The 17,538-nt window shown below is 53.4% G+C and overlaps 1 protein-coding gene across 2 annotated transcripts in view; it reads left to right on the top strand.

The window, feature by feature from the left end:
* The window catches only part of LOC116952178 (junctophilin-2-like), a 48,744-nt gene that overhangs the window by 6,726 nt on the left and 24,480 nt on the right, over positions 1–17,538 (top strand). For both annotated transcript variants that reach the window (XM_032971303.2, XM_032971302.2), the window contains exons 2-3: positions 232–585; positions 4,813–5,350. In XM_032971303.2, the coding sequence (XP_032827194.1) occupies positions 232–585; positions 4,813–5,350 (892 nt within the window). The remainder of the gene's footprint in view (positions 1–231; positions 586–4,812; positions 5,351–17,538) is intronic.

The raw sequence follows: 17,538 nt of genomic DNA, 5'->3' as shown, positions 1-17,538 counted from the left end.
AGTGGTGGTGATGATAACGGCGATGGTATATTTATATGTACGTTGAACTTCTTACGCACCGTACGTAGCCGACCGTGCTAATCGGAGGTGCGCGACGACGACGAGAACGCTGGGCCATCATGACGGCCACAGTGAATAACGACGACGCTTTGGGCAGCGGCTTCGGTGTGGTCCGTGCCACAATCGCGATCCGATCCGATCCCAATCCCCCCCCACACTCCCCTCCGGCAGGCACCTTCCTGGGCCAGTGGATCAACGGCATCCGGCAGGGCTACGGCGTGCGGCAAAGCGTGCCGTTTGGCATGGCCGCGCCCGTGTGCTCCCCGCTGGGCACGTCGCTCACGTCGCTGCGCAGCGAGCACGCCAACGGTGCCGCGCTCCTCCTCAACAGCGACGGCACCCCGCTGCCCGGCTCTCCGCCCGCCTTCGGCGGAGACAAGGGCTCCCCGCTACCCTCGCCCACCTCGCCCATGTCGCCCATCTCGCTCGGCGGCGTCGGCGGCCTCACCCTGGGGCCCGGTCTCGCCACCCGCATGGGGTTCGCGCTCAGCCTCAGGCCCGACCCGGACACGGACCACAAGAAAGGTGAGCGCCCGTTGGCCGCGGGCACGACGTGGGGGTGGGGGGGGGGCAAAACCGCAATCGAATACGGTGCGGAGAGAAATACGTAATGGGGGGCCGGGGTGGGGGGGGTGGGGGGCTTCTGGCAGGACTTGATCGTAATGATAGAATAAAAATTCACGTCCTTCTACTATTGAACACCGACGCGTTGCACTGGGCCCCGGCGTTTTTTTTTGTGCAATAAAAACGTAACAAAAAAAATAAATAATAATTTTAGCTTGCAACGCACCGCACAGTTATTCACTCGCTCTCGTAGAGGCGCGAGGAGGAACCACAGGCAAGCAGACAAAAAGATGCACGCAATTGCCCTAGCTTCCGTGATCCTCTATATATGCAGGTGTAATCGGCCAAGTCGTGAGTGTTTCCACGTGGCTAAAAGGGGTGAGACTATCGCCGGAGCGGATCAGCAACCAGAGGACATCGTCCTCTTTGCAGCCTCGGCGTCGACTTGGTCAGAGCCGGTAGATTGGTGCACGCTGCAAGCCCGCGAGTGGCTGACTCCCAGCTCCGTCTGTCGCCGGCTGTCACCCCGTCCACCTCCACGAGTGTCCACCCCCCCCTCCCCCCCGTAATCTCCGTGGAATCCTCATTTATGCCTTTGACTTACTCGCATCAATGGAATGTCTCAAATATTAGAACCACGATGCACACCTCTCCCATGCTCTCGGCGGTGGCTCCCCCTTGATGCGCGCATTCTGCACTGCTTGTACGGCAGCCGCGTTTTGATGCTTCATCGTCAACTTCATCAACGTCGTCAACAGCATCAACAACATCGTCGGCCGCGATCAATCAACTGCGCCGCGGTGGCGAGATGTTAAATCCCTCGCCTCGTATGCAGGAGGTCGTGGGTTCGATGACGCCTATATATCTGGAGTTTGCATTTCTCTCTCCCCGTGTGTCACGTGGATTTTTTCTCCGAGTCCTCTGGTTTTTCCCTCCACATTTTAGAATTGACGTCACGCGTTTAGAGTATTTATCTGCGGCAAATTTCCACGCGGTAAGCCACTTCGTTGAGCTGTCATTGGTAGCTTCTGAAAAAGAGCCATATCGCTCAGTGGGCCTGTCCTGGTAAAATAAAAAATAGTTTCGTTTAATAATTAAATAAGAAGTCCTCCACCAAGCTGTCCGTCGCCATGTCTCTTGGTCCTGCTGTGTAAACATCCTCCTGGCATCCGCCCTTCGCACGCGAGCTGATCTCAGAGCCCACGAACACAAAAACTAAATACTTAGAAGCGAAAATAAAATGTTTCATCATCGGCCACAGCAGCAGCAGCAAGGCTCGGAGCCCTAGACGAAGAGGTGAACGTGGCAGGCACCCGCACCGGTGGAGCGGTGGTGCCGACGCTCACCCACAAAGACAAAGATGACCCATATAGCCTTAACAGACTGTTGGGGCAAGTGCTGTTAGCGAGCACCTATGAAGGTGGGCACATCACACGAGGGGGTGTGTAGATAGCTCCATGCCCCGCCGCCTTTGTCTCCATAGTGGCAATGTTTAAACACCGCACCAGGTACTCATTTGATGCTGAATCGACCTAGGGGAGGAGGCCCAGGACCGGGTCTAGATAATCGTCACCGGTGTTGGCCGTGATCGGAAATCGAACTCGAGCCGCCGGGTTCGTAGCGCACCGCGCTCACCGCTGCACCACCGCTCCCCACACGCACATACAGGCGCACAAACATAAGCTCGCGTGCGCGTGTGGGAAATATTTTAATGTTGAAAGGACGAACAGCCAAGCAGCCATGGGAACAAATGTAATGGATATTAATAGAACTGGCACAGCGTTTGCTTCTGCCGTGCAGTTCACCAAGTTGGGCTTTGGCAGGACTACGTAAAGTACGCGCAGAGCCTTTTGTCAGTCCACCACTGGACGAGGTCCTCCTCCACCTTGCGGGTCGTTTGACCATACTTCACCACGCCCGTCAGCGCGGTGCTGGCGAAGGCGGGGAGCGTGGATGTGAAATTATGGAAGCGCATTTCACCGATGGGCTGTTTCGCTGCACAGGCCACAAGAGATTGCCTTTACCGGAGCAACTAGAAAAAATTAATATCATTGACTCTGAGCACAGGTGTCACGGCAGGAGAGGGCAAGCAGGACAATGGAATGTGGAAGGAAACCCGCGGAGATGTGATCAGGAGGAGGAGGAGAGGCTGTGACGGGTGGGACACGCGTCCAGGGTGGTGGAGGGCTGGTTACAGGGAGACATCGCGGTGGCACCCAGAGATCGGTGACCAAGAGGAAGACCTCTGAAGCCCCGCTTGGTGGTGGTGGTGGTCGTGGTGATGGTGGTGGTGGTGATGGTGGTCGTGGTGGTGGTGGTGATGGTGGTGATGGTGGTCGTGGTGGTGGTGGTCGTGGTGGTGGTGGTGGTGGTCGTGGTGGTGGTGGTGATGGTGGTCGTGGTGGTGATGATGGTGGTGATGGTGGTCGTGATGGTGGTGGTGATGGTAGTCGTGGTGGTCGTGATGGTCGTGGTGGTGGTGGTGGTGATGGTGGTCGTGGTGGTGGTCGTGGTGGTGGTGATGGTGGTGATGGTGGTCGTGGTGGTGGTGGTGGTGATGGTGGTGATGTTGGTCGTGGTGGTCGTGGTGGTGATGGTGGTCGTGGTGGTGGTGGTGATGGTGGTGATGGTGGTGATGGTGGTGATGGTGGTCGTGATCGTGGTGAGATTGTAAGAGCTAGTCCTTGAAGGTCGGGTGTCGACTTTACGGTGGCTACAGGGGGACGTAGCGGACCGAGGCGACGGTGGGATGTGGTGGCATCAAAGGCATCGGCCTCTCTGATGACTCCCTTTGACCTTTACCGGTCAAGAAGCTTGAGGTTCAGCCGTCTGCACCGCCCCACCGTCATCGACCACCGATGACCAAGAGTGGATCATGCTGCTGCTGTGTCGGGTCAGGGGTGGAAAGTGAGAGATGGGTCATGATGACCAGTGAAATTTAACAAAGGCTGCCTGCCACAAGTGGCCAGGTCGCTTCTGAAAAGGAAGCTAATAGCTCAGTGGGCTTTACCCGGTAAAATATACCTAGTTTAGTTCGTTATTTTTTGGTGATTTCCTTACCTTTACTATACTTTGCACTCCTATCGTGTTTTTTGTATTGTTTGTTGTTGTAACTTTCTGACCCTGCGCCCCTTACTGGACATTTGTCAAAAAGAGCTTCGAAGCTCATCGGATTCCTCCAGGATAAATAAAGATTCTGATTCCGAGTGCTCAGGGGGGTGGCGACTGCTTCAGGGCCCTGCCACGGGGCATACAAGACTGACACCGGCCGTGGGGGGTGTGGGGGGTGTAGAATTGGACAGTGGGTTGGGGGGGGCCCATTGCATTCCTTGCACCAAGGCCCACTGTCGGGCGCAGACAGCATCCGAATGCGACCAACGCCCCTTTCCCAAACAGCATTCCCGCTCTTCCGATAACCACATCCCGGGAGCTGCCTTCTCCTGATGCGCGAGGGGGCCGCTCGCTGACGGACGCCGTTCAAATGGCTGGCTCGCGCTGGTTTGGCAACGCGCTGAGTGAGCCTGATGCGCGCGGAGGGAAGGGGAGCCGGCGCGGGCAACCCGATGCCCCACTCGGCGCTGCAACCGAGACTTTCCCCAGGAGCCGCGGGAGGAGGGGAGGCGGCTTGAGTCACTCTCGCGGCGCGCCTCCTCGCTTTGTGCGGTGGCGGCGCGCTCACCGCTCGCCGCTGAGGTGCCTGCGATGCTCGCACGCGTCCCACTTGGCAGCCGTGTGAAGCGTGCGTGTGTGCCCTGTGGAGTGTGTGTGCGTGCCAGGTGGAGCGTGCGTGCGTGCGTGCCGGGTGGAGTGTGCGTGCGTGCCGGGTGGAGCGTGTGTGCGTTGCTGTCTGTGCTGTTTCGCCCAACGCCCCGTCACCTCTCACCCAAGAGCGAACCCCTCCCGTGTGACTCTGTTCCCCTGTCTCCACATCTCCCTCCGTGTCACCTTCCTCTCTCCTGAATGTGGCCACGTGTCCCTAACCTGCCCTCCTCCGTTCCTCTCTCAATGACTCATCCACGTGTGGTCACGGCCTCCTCCGCTTCCTGAATGTATCCCTACCTACTTGCACTCCGGCCTTCCTTGCCTCCTTTCCCTCCCCTACCTCCATGTTCTCTCAAGCGACCTCCCTCTCCTCCATCCATCCATTCATCCCCAACTCCCCTCCACCTCTCCTCTCTCATCCCTCAGCTCGGGGTGGCTCCTTCCTGGGCGTGCTGGGCCTCCGCCGCTCGTCGTCACGCTCCAGCCTCGCGTCGCAGCAGAGCAAGCGCAGCTCGTTCCGCAGCGCCACCCCCGTCAGCGTGGGCAGCTCGGCCGCCAGCGACACGGCCTCCGAGGCGGCCGACCGGCGCTCGGACGCGGCGGGCGGCGGCGCCGACGAGGGCCCCGAGGAGGAGGCGGTTGACGCCACCGCCACCGAGGCCTTCGCCGGCGAGTGGAAGGGCGACCGGCGCAGCGGCTTCGGCGTGGCCGAGCGGTCCGACGGCCTCAAGTACGAGGGCGAGTGGCTTGACAACCGTCGCCACGGCTACGGGCGAACCACTCTGCCCGACGGGCGCAAGCAGGAGGGCAAGTTTCGGCGCAACGCCCTGGCGCGGCCGGCTCGCAAGCGCACGCTCATCCCGCTGCGCGCGAGGAAGATGCGCGAGAAGGTGGAGCGCGCCGTGGAGGGCGCCCAGAGGGCGGCCGCCATCGCCAAGCAGAAGGCCGACATCGCCCTGTCCAGGTGGGGCCCACATCGGATTTGCATTGTCGCCATCATCGCCATCATGGCCGTTCGTCGCCGTCGTCATCGGCCACGAGCAATCCAACGCCGGATGTTGGCCTCCACAATCCGTCGCCAAATCTCACGGTCACGCGATGCGTCTATCAATCCTGCGCCCGTGCGCGGGGCCGGTCCCAGGTATCTCAAAATTTCCCCGAGGTGGATCGTGCACCAGGATGTTTGACCAACGTGATATTTACGTGTTCGACGTTTGGGAGGAAACCGGAGTGTCCGGAGAAATCCCCAACGTGCATGCGTAGGAGGGGGATAGCACTTAGAGCTCCGCGCGGACAGATTCGGTCAGGTCGCATAGAACTATTTGCGGACGGAATCCATTTTAACAGTGCCATATCCTCACCACCTCGCAGCTGGAAAGCCCTAGTAGTCTCCAATATTAGTGCTAAACATGGGCAACCTTGCTTAGCTTCCGAGATTCTTGCAAGATCGGGAACATTCCCGGGCGGTTTGGTCGTAGGCAAATTAAGCGAGCACCGATATATCCGCACCTCCGATTAGCACGGTTGGCTACGTACGGTGCGAAAGAAGTTACAACGTACACACAGCGATTGTTCTACGCAACGCATATGCGAGTGAAAAGCGGGAGAGGCAGTCAAATGGTGTTCCAGCGCCGACAATTGCCCATTCTCTGCGGTCCTCTATTTATTAAGTTGTTGTCAGCCAATAATTTTCGAGTGTATGCAGGTGGGAGGAAACCGGAGCGCTCGGAGAAAACGCACGCGTGTGCGAGGGTGACACACCCTATCCCAGTGGTTCTTCTCCTTAGCCCGGGGTGCACGCTGCACCACCTGGGGGTGCGAGATGCCCTTTCTGGGGGGGGGGGGGTGCGAGACACGGACAGATTTTTTTTCGAAAGTAAATCATCGAAACGCAAATTAAGCACGGGCACGTGAGTAACAACTTAATTTGTTTCATCAAACCCTGTGTAGTTATTAACATCGCACATTTTTTTTTTACGATTGAGAACCAAAGGGGTGCAAGGCTACAGTAAAGGTTTGGAACCGCTGCCCTATCCCATACAGACGGAACATGAAGAGTCCACATTTGACGTGATACCGCGTACCTCACGCGAACCAGGAGCTCCTCATCGACTCACCACGGGGGAGTTTCTCAACATGTGTGCAATCCGCCAACCCTCGCTGCCTCCGCGGTGCCGGATTACAGGCTACCCGTGCGGCATTAACCGCCACCACAGCCGCCCAGCTATATTACAGGCAGCACTGCACAGGGGGGCCCCTACTGGCAGCATCGATGATCCTACGCGTGGCCGTCCTGGCTGCCAAGCCTCTTCGCTTTCCCTTGGTCGTGCTGGCCAGGCTAAGTTAACTGTGGATGACGATGCGGAGAAGGTTTCAACACGCTTGCATATCTTATGCAATGCGATACGACGCGCGTTTCTATTTGCGGCCAAATGCGACCACATCTCAGGACACCTTGCAGAAACGGTGGGCGTAAGTGATTTTATATATAAACTAATTTTTTTAACTAAACCAGTTTTTATTTTTATTTTACCAAGGCCCCCTGAGCTATATGGCTCTTTTTCAGACGCGACCTGGCCATAAATGATAGCTCAGCAAAAGTGGCTTATCACGTGAACGTTTATAGCAGCTAAATACTCTAAACGCGTGATGTTCATTCTGAATGTGGAGGGAAAAACCGGAGGACTCGGAGAAAAATCCACACGACCACGGGGAGAGAGAGAGAGAGAAGTACACGGAAACAGGCGTGAGGGTCGGGATCGAACCCACGACCTCCTGCCATACCAGGCGAGGGAGTTAACATCTCACGGAGATAAATATTAGACATGTCACAGGGAGATGCTCATCGGGCAGTGACCTGGCCGAGCGTTAGCGGGTTTGCCACTTGCCACAGAGGCTCGCGGTTCGAGCCCCATGGCCACCCCTGGTCAATACCGTCGCCGCCGCCGTGGTGAATATTCAGCGTGAACACTACCGCTTTCACAGCAGGGCCACGTGTGCCGGGTGCCATGGTTCCGGATTTGTAAGATTTCTCGCAAATGATTCAATCGGGGAAAAACAAGGTGTAATGTCACCCTGCCGCCCTCCCCCCCCCCAAGTTGTGAAACCGATGCAGACACCTTTCTGTGCCTGCGAGACGGCGCCTCTACGATTGCCCGACTGAGAATGGAGCGAAAAAAGCAAGCGGCTTACTCGTGACTTGATAAGGCCAGAGTAAACTGTGAATGTAACGGCCATTCTTCTCACCATGCAGTGAGGGAAGGGGGGGAGTGAGGTTAAAACAGGAACAAACAGCAACCGTGAGAATGAGAGTGGCAATAGAAGAGTGACAAGGAGGTGGCTGTCTACCGCTGAGCGAGTTGCTCTTTCGCACCGTACGTAGCCAACCGTGCGAATGGGAGGTGCGGGAGGACAACAAACTAAACACAAAAATAAATGAGTTTTTAATCTAAATTTAAAAGTGGAAAGCTCCCAGTGGCTTCCGAATATCGGAAGGAAGAGCGTTCCAGACGGCCGCAGAAGCGCATCTGTAAGCGTGCGATGCGGTGACCACCGTCTTTGTTCGATGGTTAGCCAAAAGCCGCTGCTGCTGCGAGGATGACCGGAGCTCGCTTGATGGCTTATGCTCCCTGACGAGATTAGCGAGGTATTGTGCTTCAAGCGGAAATGAATGAGGGTCTCAAGGTTGGGGGACGGGGGGAGTGATTGCCCCATATTGTTCCTTTCCCCCTTATTCCACCACTGGTTGTGACAATATGAACCCCCCCCCCCGCCGGCCTGCCAGCTGGGGACATGGTAGCACCCGTGGGTGGTCTCCACTTAAAGCCAGAGGCACAGCTTGTTTGTTGGGGGCTTCTTCCCCTGGAGGGGCGGAACATTTGTGCAGCCCAAACAGCTCGCGTTGACGTCCTTCCCCCCCCCCACCCCCCGATCTCATCATCGAACTCAGTGTCAGAGGAATTATTTTCTCTCTCTCTCTCTCTCTGAGTCTGGATCGTGAGAAGCTGACGTAAAGACCGCTTCGATAATGTTGATAATATTGTTTGTAGTGATGGTAATGATGACCATCATCATGAGTGTGCAACTTTTGCCCTCGTGTGTCACCTCAAGTAAAAATCAGAATTTTGTATTTGGACCGGAGGAATCCGATGAGCTGTGAAGCTCTTTTTTCACAGACGTCCAATATGGGTGGGTCAGTTAAAATGTGATTATGTTTTTAAAAGTGTTTCATGGAAACAACCACATCATTATTATCGGGGTCAAAGCGGAGCGCTCCCAGTTTTCATGTGGAGCGCTTGTGTCAATCCTACTTTAAATTCATACGCTTAAAATCTAATTATTAATTTCATATCGCGGCGTTCAGGCCAATTGCATCTCCCAATAGCTGAGCGGGAGCCAGAGAGATGGAAGGCTTCCAGGCGGGGAGCCGGTCCAACAATCGCTCTGCAGTTCTCCACATATTGAAATGTTTTCAACCAATTAGTGAGCGTTTATTATACACGTGCAAGGAAAGCGGAGCACCGGGAGAAACCCCATGCATGCGAGGGGGCAATACTCTATTCCATACAGAAGTTACAGACGATATCGGCACACACTTTTTCTGTACTGCTTTCTGCCAGCGCGCCACAGACGTGCAAAGCCACCTCCACTGCTAAATGTGAGACTCCACGTCTTGGGGGTCATGGCGAATATTTGACCGTGCACGTTGGTTGAAGGGGCCGTTGATAATGGCGATGGTGGTAACAGTGGTGACCTGGTGATGAAGGTGGTTGCGGTGATGGGTTTTAGAAATGTTTCGCGTGACATTAGTGGCGGTGGCGACGATGGTGGTGGCGGCAGCGGCGGTTGTGGTAACAGCAGTGATGGTGATGGATTAAATTACAATGCCGTCAGCTGAGGCTAAATTTTGGCAAGCCATGTGGCGTCACTGTACGGCAAACATTCCGCCCGATGGACATGTGGTGGCTTCATATTTCTCCATTGAGTGGCTTCGTGTATTTAAGCTGAGTCCAGAGCTAACGGCAGTGTCATGTTCGTGTGGTGTCTGCGTGTCTCTGACTGTGTGGTTTGTGCGCATTTCAACTGTGTGCGTGTGTCCCTGATTTTGTGATGTGCGTGTCATCCGTGTGTGTATGTATGTCTGTCATCTGTGTGTGGGGAGCGGTGGTGTAGCGATTAGCGCTCTGCTCTACGAACCCGGTGTGCCGAGTTCGATTCTCGCTCACAGCCACGAACACCAGTGATAATTATCTGAACAGGTCTTGGGCCTCTCCTAGGTCGACTCAGCCTCAAATGAGTACTTGGTGTGGTGCGTAAAAACATCGCCACTGGGGTGACAAAGGCGGTCGGGCATGGTGTTGGCCATCCACCCCCTCGTGTGCCGTGCCGGCCTTCATAGGTGCTCGCTAAAAGCACTTGCCTCAAGTCTGTTAAGGCTATACGGGGAATCTTTGTCTTTTCTTGTCATGTGTGTGACAGCAGTGGTGCATTGGTTAGCGCCTGTGCCTCCCCTAGGTCGACTCAGCCTTAAATGAGTACGTACCTAATGCGGTGTGTAAATCTCACCACTTAAAGAGTTGCTCGCCAACTGCACTTGCCCCAGCATTCTTAAGGCCAAATATGGATCATTTGTGTGTTCGTTTGGTTGCGTGTTTGGGATACTACGTACTCTACGTGTGTGAGAGATATCGTACTGCGTGCATTTAAGTTCATGTTCAATGACTGACTGCCTACTCCATGAAAGAAATGAGCCCACTGCCTCCGTATAACTTCTTGAAATGTGATCATATGTTATGCAATAACAAATTCACATTGTATTATATCACGTGAATGTGCGAGATAGTCTGTTCCACGTGTGTGTGTGTGTGTGTACGAGATAATTCTGTTTTCTATGTGTATGTGAGATTCTGTGTGCGTGTGTGTGAGAAAGAGTCTCTTCTCTTGGGGGATCAGTAGTGCAGCGATTAGCGCGCTGCGCTATATGAACCCAGCTACTCAGGTTTGATTTTTTGCTCAACGGCCAACACCGGTGACGATGATCTGAACCAGTCCTGGGCCTCCCCTAGATTGACTCAGCCTCAAATGAGTACCTGGTGCGGTGTGTCAACGTGGCCACTCGGGAGACAAAGGTGCCCTGAGCGTAGTGCTGGGCACCCCACACCCCCCCCCCCCCCTCGTGTGCCTTGCCGACCTTCATAGGCGCTCGCCTATAGCACTTTCCCCAAAAGTTCCTAAAGGCTATACAGGGGAGCTTTGCATTTATACTACGTGTGTGTGTGTGTACACAAATACGCAACTTCACACTCTGAGCAATAATACCTTCCCTGTGTATGCCTCGATGTAATAGGACCCATGATACTAATCCGCCAGGGAAGGCCCTTGCCAAGCTAACGCCACCGGCACATTTTTCACGTTGCCGATCGTTAGTGGCGTTGCCATATTGTCTCTTTGTGAGTGCAGGCTCAGGTGTGTGGCGCAGCTGCATGCGTAGATGAAGGGTGTCCACTGGCGCGCGGAGGTCACACCCCGGGTCATTTTAATTTACATCGTACGAAAGTTCCATTTTGTTTTTACAATGCTCAGGAGCCGACTCAAGTTACGTATTGCACGGCGAGTTGTAATTTGATTTTGCATGCCTCGGCAGTTGCCAAAATTGAAAGGTGATTAGGGCTGTAATTGAATTGGTTTTTACTTATTCGCTTTTAGTTTTTTTTGTTCCGCAGTTTTTAATGAAACTGCGTCGTTGTTGTGAGAGGCAGGCATTTGTGAGCCGTGACCCTTATCTGAATCAATTCAGAATTCACGCTCCCCCTCCTCCCCACCATTGGCCATTGGACCGTGGGTTGCGCTGACCTCGGCTTTCGTTTGACCTCTTCGGGTGTTGATGTAAATATTTGGCCCACGCTGTGAAATTGACCCAGAGCCCACGCGTGCTCGGGTCAGGCCAGGTTACGCACTCGCCTTTACTCTGCCCCCCGCGGAGGATGATAACTCATCCAGCGCAGGATCTGCCACATCTGTGGCCGATTTGGCAGCAAGGGAAGACGGTGAGGACGGCTGAGTGATTGAACGTCAAGCCTCGTCGCCGCTATCCAAACTCGAACGGGGGACATCGCGAGTGCCGTTCGCGCAAGGTGGCGGCAACCCAAAATAACAAGAAGAGACATTTTTTTACAATTCGATAAAAAATATATAATAAAATCTCAATATTTCAAGAGCCGCAATGCAAGGGATGAATACGAGACGGTGACAGTCCTCAATAAATAACGTGATGAAGCGGCTCCGGAGCCGCAGGTCGCCGACCCCGGGTTAGCGGCACGGAGAGGATGGGACCCCCCCCCCTTCCCCCTGCTCCCTCTCCTTTCGCGGCCTCTTCCCCACCCCACATCCCAAAGCGGTTTCGGACGGTTTCCTCGGCACCTTAAAAGGAGCCTCGACGGCGAGGAGCCTCGGCGCTGGCCAAAAAGGCAGCGCCCAAGCGAACGGCGCTCGCTCGGGAGGTCGCAGACCCTCGGCGTGTTTACACTGGATACGGTAGTGTGTGCGGGCCAGGGAGCAAACACGGATTCAGAGCCGCGTTGAGAAAGAACCGCTCTGTGGACACCGTTGCGCCTAACTGCCGCCGAACAAGAATTTAGAGCTGGCACATGCTTCCTTTGTAAAATTGTCGTGTCTTTTTTTTTCTCTCACAGTTTTATCGCGAGCGCGCTATCGACGGCACATCACGAGACGACGAATCGGAATTGGGGGGGGGGGGGGGTCTCTTGCAGAACGGGGCAATTTTTGTCTTTGGGAACAGCCCGCGGAAGTGGACTTCACAGAGTTTCCTTTGAGATCCCTTCATGTGATATCTGGTCCACACAGCTAAGGGGATAGTACTTCCCCACCTGCCATATGAGGGTAATCTGCGGCACAGGAGTCAAAGCTGAGATACCCTGGACACCCTTGTCGATGAGATGTTTTCCACGTACAACATTTCAATAAAAAACGAGTAGGGAATTGTTTAATTCCCAGTGCAGACCCAAATTGCGTGAGGTTTTTTTTATGTTCGTCACAGGCGACTGAATCATGGATTTTAACCCAGGATCTCTGTGGTACCAGCTCAGCACTCTGACCTCTGAGCCACCTGGCCACCCCAAATCGTTGCACTGAAATCAGCACTCGAGTTAATATAAAGTCCTGTCTTACGCTGATGTTGAAGGTTCTAGGCAATAAAATAAATACAAAATCTGTCCGATATTACATGTGAAAAATGATATATTTTTTCGTTAATCTATCAGCCCATTGGCCTCCTAGGTTTAACATTAACCAGTGCGATGTTTTTGGAAAAATATTAGCCAACTCTGGCCCCTTTTTGAACTTTTGGGTCAGAGTGAGGCTGAAATAACAAAAAGCACTGCTGGTTTTTCAGATGTTATTGGCAAAATCACTCCCTCTAAACAACTTGGATCTGTCCGCATACTAAATAAATACATGCTACCCTCCTTATGCACTATTGTTGAACAATGTTGTGAATAAAATAAATAAACCGACGTCTGTTGTGATCACGATGATGGTCGTGATACCGGTAAACTTTGTGATTTTACACAAGCTCGTTTGGACTTGCTGTACGGATCAGCGGCAGAATAACACACGACGCGAAGATTTTTAATGTTCTCCTTTCAATTCCTGATGCCTGTCTCTCCCCGTTTCTCTCAAGGCCCTGAGCCCCAAGCAGGCATTGATTGCCGCCTTTCATTTACCCCCTGGTGCACAGGGTGGGATGGCTGCGTGGGGCTTGGACGTCTGTCCGCGCTTTCTTGTATTCCAAAATCTAAGGCCGAGGTTCAGAAATTGTACTCAAATTGCCCTTTCGGCTCTCCCCGGTGAATTCTCGGTCTGATTAGGTGCGTAAAACCATGCACTCGTTTTCCACGCAATCTGCTTCCATCTCGGTGGGGGGATTCGTTTTCTCGTCTCCGGTGATTCTTGTTTTCGTGGGCCCCCTGAGTGTCACGCACAAGAACGCGATAATCTGCCCGTGTACGCCCACTCTCCTGCCCGACTGCGCCCGTGCGTGCGTGATGTTTGTCGGTGTTTCGTGCGTATGTTTGTGGATTTTTAGACGAATGTCTCATTTGCCGATGGGCGTGGCATTTCCTGCGAGACCTCGTTTTAATTTCAGGCAATAATCCACGTACGTGCGTGTGTTCATGTGTGTGTTCGTGTTTGTGTGTATACATGCGTGGAGCGGTGGCGCAGTGGTTAGTGCACCGCGCAACGAACTCGGCCAACCGAGTCCGATTCCTGCTCATGAGCAATAACAGCGGCGAATATTTGAATCAGCTCTGGGCCTTCTCTAGGTCGACTCAGCCTCAAATGCGTACCTGGTACGGTGTGAAAAAATTGCCACTGGGGAAGCAAAAGCTGCCGGGCCTGGTCCTGGCTACCCACCCCCTAGTGTTCCGTGCCAGACTTCATAGGTGCTCGCTAACAGCACTTACCTCAACAGTCTGTTCCAGGATATATGGAGGATCTTGTATTTTTTGTGTTCGTGTAACACAAAGTAAAATAAATAATATGCATTTTAGAGTTCCCAATCTTCTCTATTTCTCTCTGTCCTGCCTTCTCTCTGTGCCCAATCCCGTTTTCGGTCCATCTCCCTCGTTGCACCTCTCCACTGGACTAACATTCCCATTTACATTGAGCAGTCTCCCTCCACAACCTCCTTCTGTTCCTCTCTTAAAGCCTCACCTCTTATCCATTGCCCATGCTCTTCCCTCCCCTCGCCCCTCCACTCCTTCCCTTCCCTCCCCTTTCATGATCCCTGAGTATCCTCTATCACCGTTTGCTCATTCCTCAATGCCTGTAACGCCCCTGCTATCTAAATTATTGTATTCTGTCACTGTTTTGTAAGCTATGTCAAGCACTTTGAGTGAAGGCGCTGCATATGAAATGTGAATTAGATTAGATTCTAGCGGAGGCCCTTCCGCCAACAGTGGAGAGCAAGACATTGCAGTAGCTGCACTTCTGCCATTATTCTCCACATCTTGCGTTCATAGTGATCAAGCAATGAGCAAAGTTTTCCCTGCGTTGTGTAGTCAAGGCCTGACTGAATACACTGACACAGCCTGTGTCCAAGCGCTGTACATGTTATCCTAACCACCGAGAGTAAATTCTTCCCTCGGGGATTCTTGGCATTATTTTGATCTGTACATAATTCGCTCAACTTTCCTGTGCCACTGCCCAACACAAACAAACACCAGGGCAGCCCTGCGCCCTCCGCAGTTGAAGACAGCAAGCATGCTCATCACCACTGCGTGGGTATTCGCAGCTGCGCCGCCGCGTAGGCATCCGATGCGTTGTCGGGGGTCACGCCACGTGCCGTCGCTAGGCAACGACGTCCGACGTTTCACGAGAAGGTCCCCGCACCGTGCGGCGAAACGCCAAAAAATCCTGCGACATCGTGCCGAGCGGTAGGTACATTTCTCATCCCCCCGGAGGGACCTGGAAAGGGGAGAGGCAAGGAGAGGCGAGCGCTTCGCCCCACTGACTCAGACGTTCCTCGCCGCCCCACACGCCAAACTGCGGAAGTCGTTGTTGTAAACGTTTGCTAAATGGCGATGGACCGGCAGTGGTGGGTGGCGCTTCATAACGATCGTTGAGATTTATAATTGCATCTTTGTACGGCGAGCGTCTCTCTGGACAACCGTACAGGGAACAATTGTTTACATTGAATGATCTTGGAGGAAACGTCAAAGATCGTGGAAACTTTCCACAACCACCGAGCACACATCACAAGATGATATGAGTTTAAAGGGTAAAATATTGGTTAAAGTAAAAAAAAACAAGTTATATTGATTTGTTTTTGCCAGGTGAGTATTCAACAGACCAGGATTAATCCGTTTTCCAAGACTGCCCTGAGTCACTAAAAAGACACAACCAAAACATATCATCTGACCGGGCATATGAAATCCTACCATATAAGGAGGAATCTATTTACACTCGTCCCTTACATTACTTGCATAGTTAATAATAATAATACATTTTGCCGGGCAGCATACGCTCGGGGATCAGAAAGATTTTGACGACTCCAAGAATAAGCGGTGGAACGACTTTCTTATTAGCCACGGCTTCAACAGCCATCATTGACAGTGTAACACGTAGCAGGCTTTCGTGACCAATAACATGCATACTGCAGGGTTTTTTTTTTTAGGTTAGATAGCGTAAAGATATAAATGTGTCGTTAAACCCACCACCACCCGACACAGCCAATGAATAAGGTTTGTCACGTAAACAGAACGTGCCAATTCGTTGCTAGTACAGCACACCGGTGTGTTGGAGAGCAAAGCCACAACATTTAGAATCTGAGTACGACGTTTCGCCAGTAAGCTTTATCAGGCGACAGCCAGATTTGTGGCAGTGTGCTGTGCTAATAACGAATTGGCATGTTCTGTTTACGTGACAATGGGGATCTCTCAGCCAGGTGTTACCAATGGTTTAATGGGTTCATACGTGCCTTTCGCCCCCCCCCCACTCCAGCCACTAGAGGTGAGTAACAGTGTTATTACAGATATATAATTGCTTGCAGAATTAAATTGCAACCGCAAAATAGGGACAATTTGTTTGAATCGTGAGTGGGGAAGCGTTGCCGCACTGACGGAGTGCATGTGTAGAGGAGTCGTGTCAGCAACCATGAGGGGGCGGACAGGGGGAGTTGCGAGCGAGTTGACAGTCAAAGGTCACGTCATGTGACGGGTCGTGGAAGAAGTTCCTTCGGGAACAAAGGCGGGTGCGAGCTAGGGGGAGGAGCCGCCAAAGGCGTGGTCGTCGTGGGGAGCCAGGCCAAGAAGCCGGCTGGAAGGTGTCTCTCCCTCCTCGTCGCAGGACGGTGTTGGATGAGCCCCCGCTCCGGGCAGACGAGTGGGAGAGCCGAGGGAATAGCCTTAGAGTCAGATCCCCGAGTATTCAGTAAGGATCGGCTGAGAGAGAGGGTTCCCGAGTGAGACGGCCCGTAAGGATAGCCGAAGCAGGACCAGATAATGTTCAGAGAGCACCTACCTCCGGTGCGAGTTTAGAGTGTTGCGTGCAACAGTGTCAATAAAAGGCAATAGCCCTTACAGCATTCCTCGTCTCCGTGTGGTTCTACTGAACAACACGTGTATTTGGCACTCTAGTCAATAAGGCTACGCATTGACATTGAGCAATGGCCAGCGTGTTAACAAGGCTACATCATGGCACAGTGTGACTGGCACAACGTCTGTAAGAATTTTCACTGACACAGTGTGCGATTGGCACAACATCAATCAGGCTGCCCTCTGACACTTCGAACGATTTTCAGCCTCTTGTTGGCGTCAAGCCATTTTGGACGCCGTCTAAACGTAAAAAAAAAAACAAATTTCATTTCAAATCATTATTTTCTGGAAGCCCGTGTCACGGCCTCGGCCCTCCGATGCATTTTCGGGCGCCCCGCGTCACGATTCAATTTCTCGAGGAAGCCCGCAGCGCCCTGGAGCGCAACAAACCCAGCCCGTGCGCCTCGCGTGGACATTCTGACGCGACAGCGCTTCACGAGAAAAGCCCCCCCCCCCCCCCCGAGCAAAACGGGCCTCGAATGGGGGTGCACCGGCGTGCAGACTCGAGCCGCAGCGCCACCCCACCCTGCTTGCAGACTTTGTAGACGTCGTAATTGATTTCTGCTGGTGTAAACAGAACGAATACCGGCTGTAAATGAATCTTGCGCCGGCTATTGGAAAAATTAATTACCGTCCTAATCTTGCTGCCCACGACCCGCCCTCCTGCCGGGGCTTATTTGTGGTAATTTAAGCCGGGAGTTGGGTTCTGCCGAGGTGGTGTTGCCACGCGCTAATTTCGAGCGAGACTTTCCTGGGCAGGTGCCCGCCCGCAATCTCGCCTCGTCAAAATCCGTTGTTGAGTTTAACGGCGTGGCGTTTTCTTTTTTAGCACACGGGACGGACAGGGGATATTCGGCTTCCAAAGTTCTTGGGCACGGACTGACCCGTTGCCAGGCAATGGGAGATTCCTGATCGCAAACGTTCGGTGACCTGGCCGAGTGGTTAGCACGTTTCATTGAGGGACTCTGTTGTCTTGGTGTGAGTCTGCGACTTTTTTTGCTGTTCTTTTTGTCCTGCCCAAGCTGGGAAATTGGTGTAC

The sequence above is a fragment of the Petromyzon marinus genome, chromosome 45, assembly GCF_048934315.1.
Source record: "Petromyzon marinus isolate PM22_M1 ecotype Great Lakes invasive population chromosome 45, UKy_Petmar_22M1.pri1.0, whole genome shotgun sequence".
NCBI lineage: Eukaryota > Metazoa > Chordata > Hyperoartia > Petromyzontiformes > Petromyzontidae > Petromyzon > Petromyzon marinus.
The sequence above is the reverse complement of the archived record's forward strand: the minus strand, read 5'-3'. Positions and strand labels throughout refer to the sequence as shown.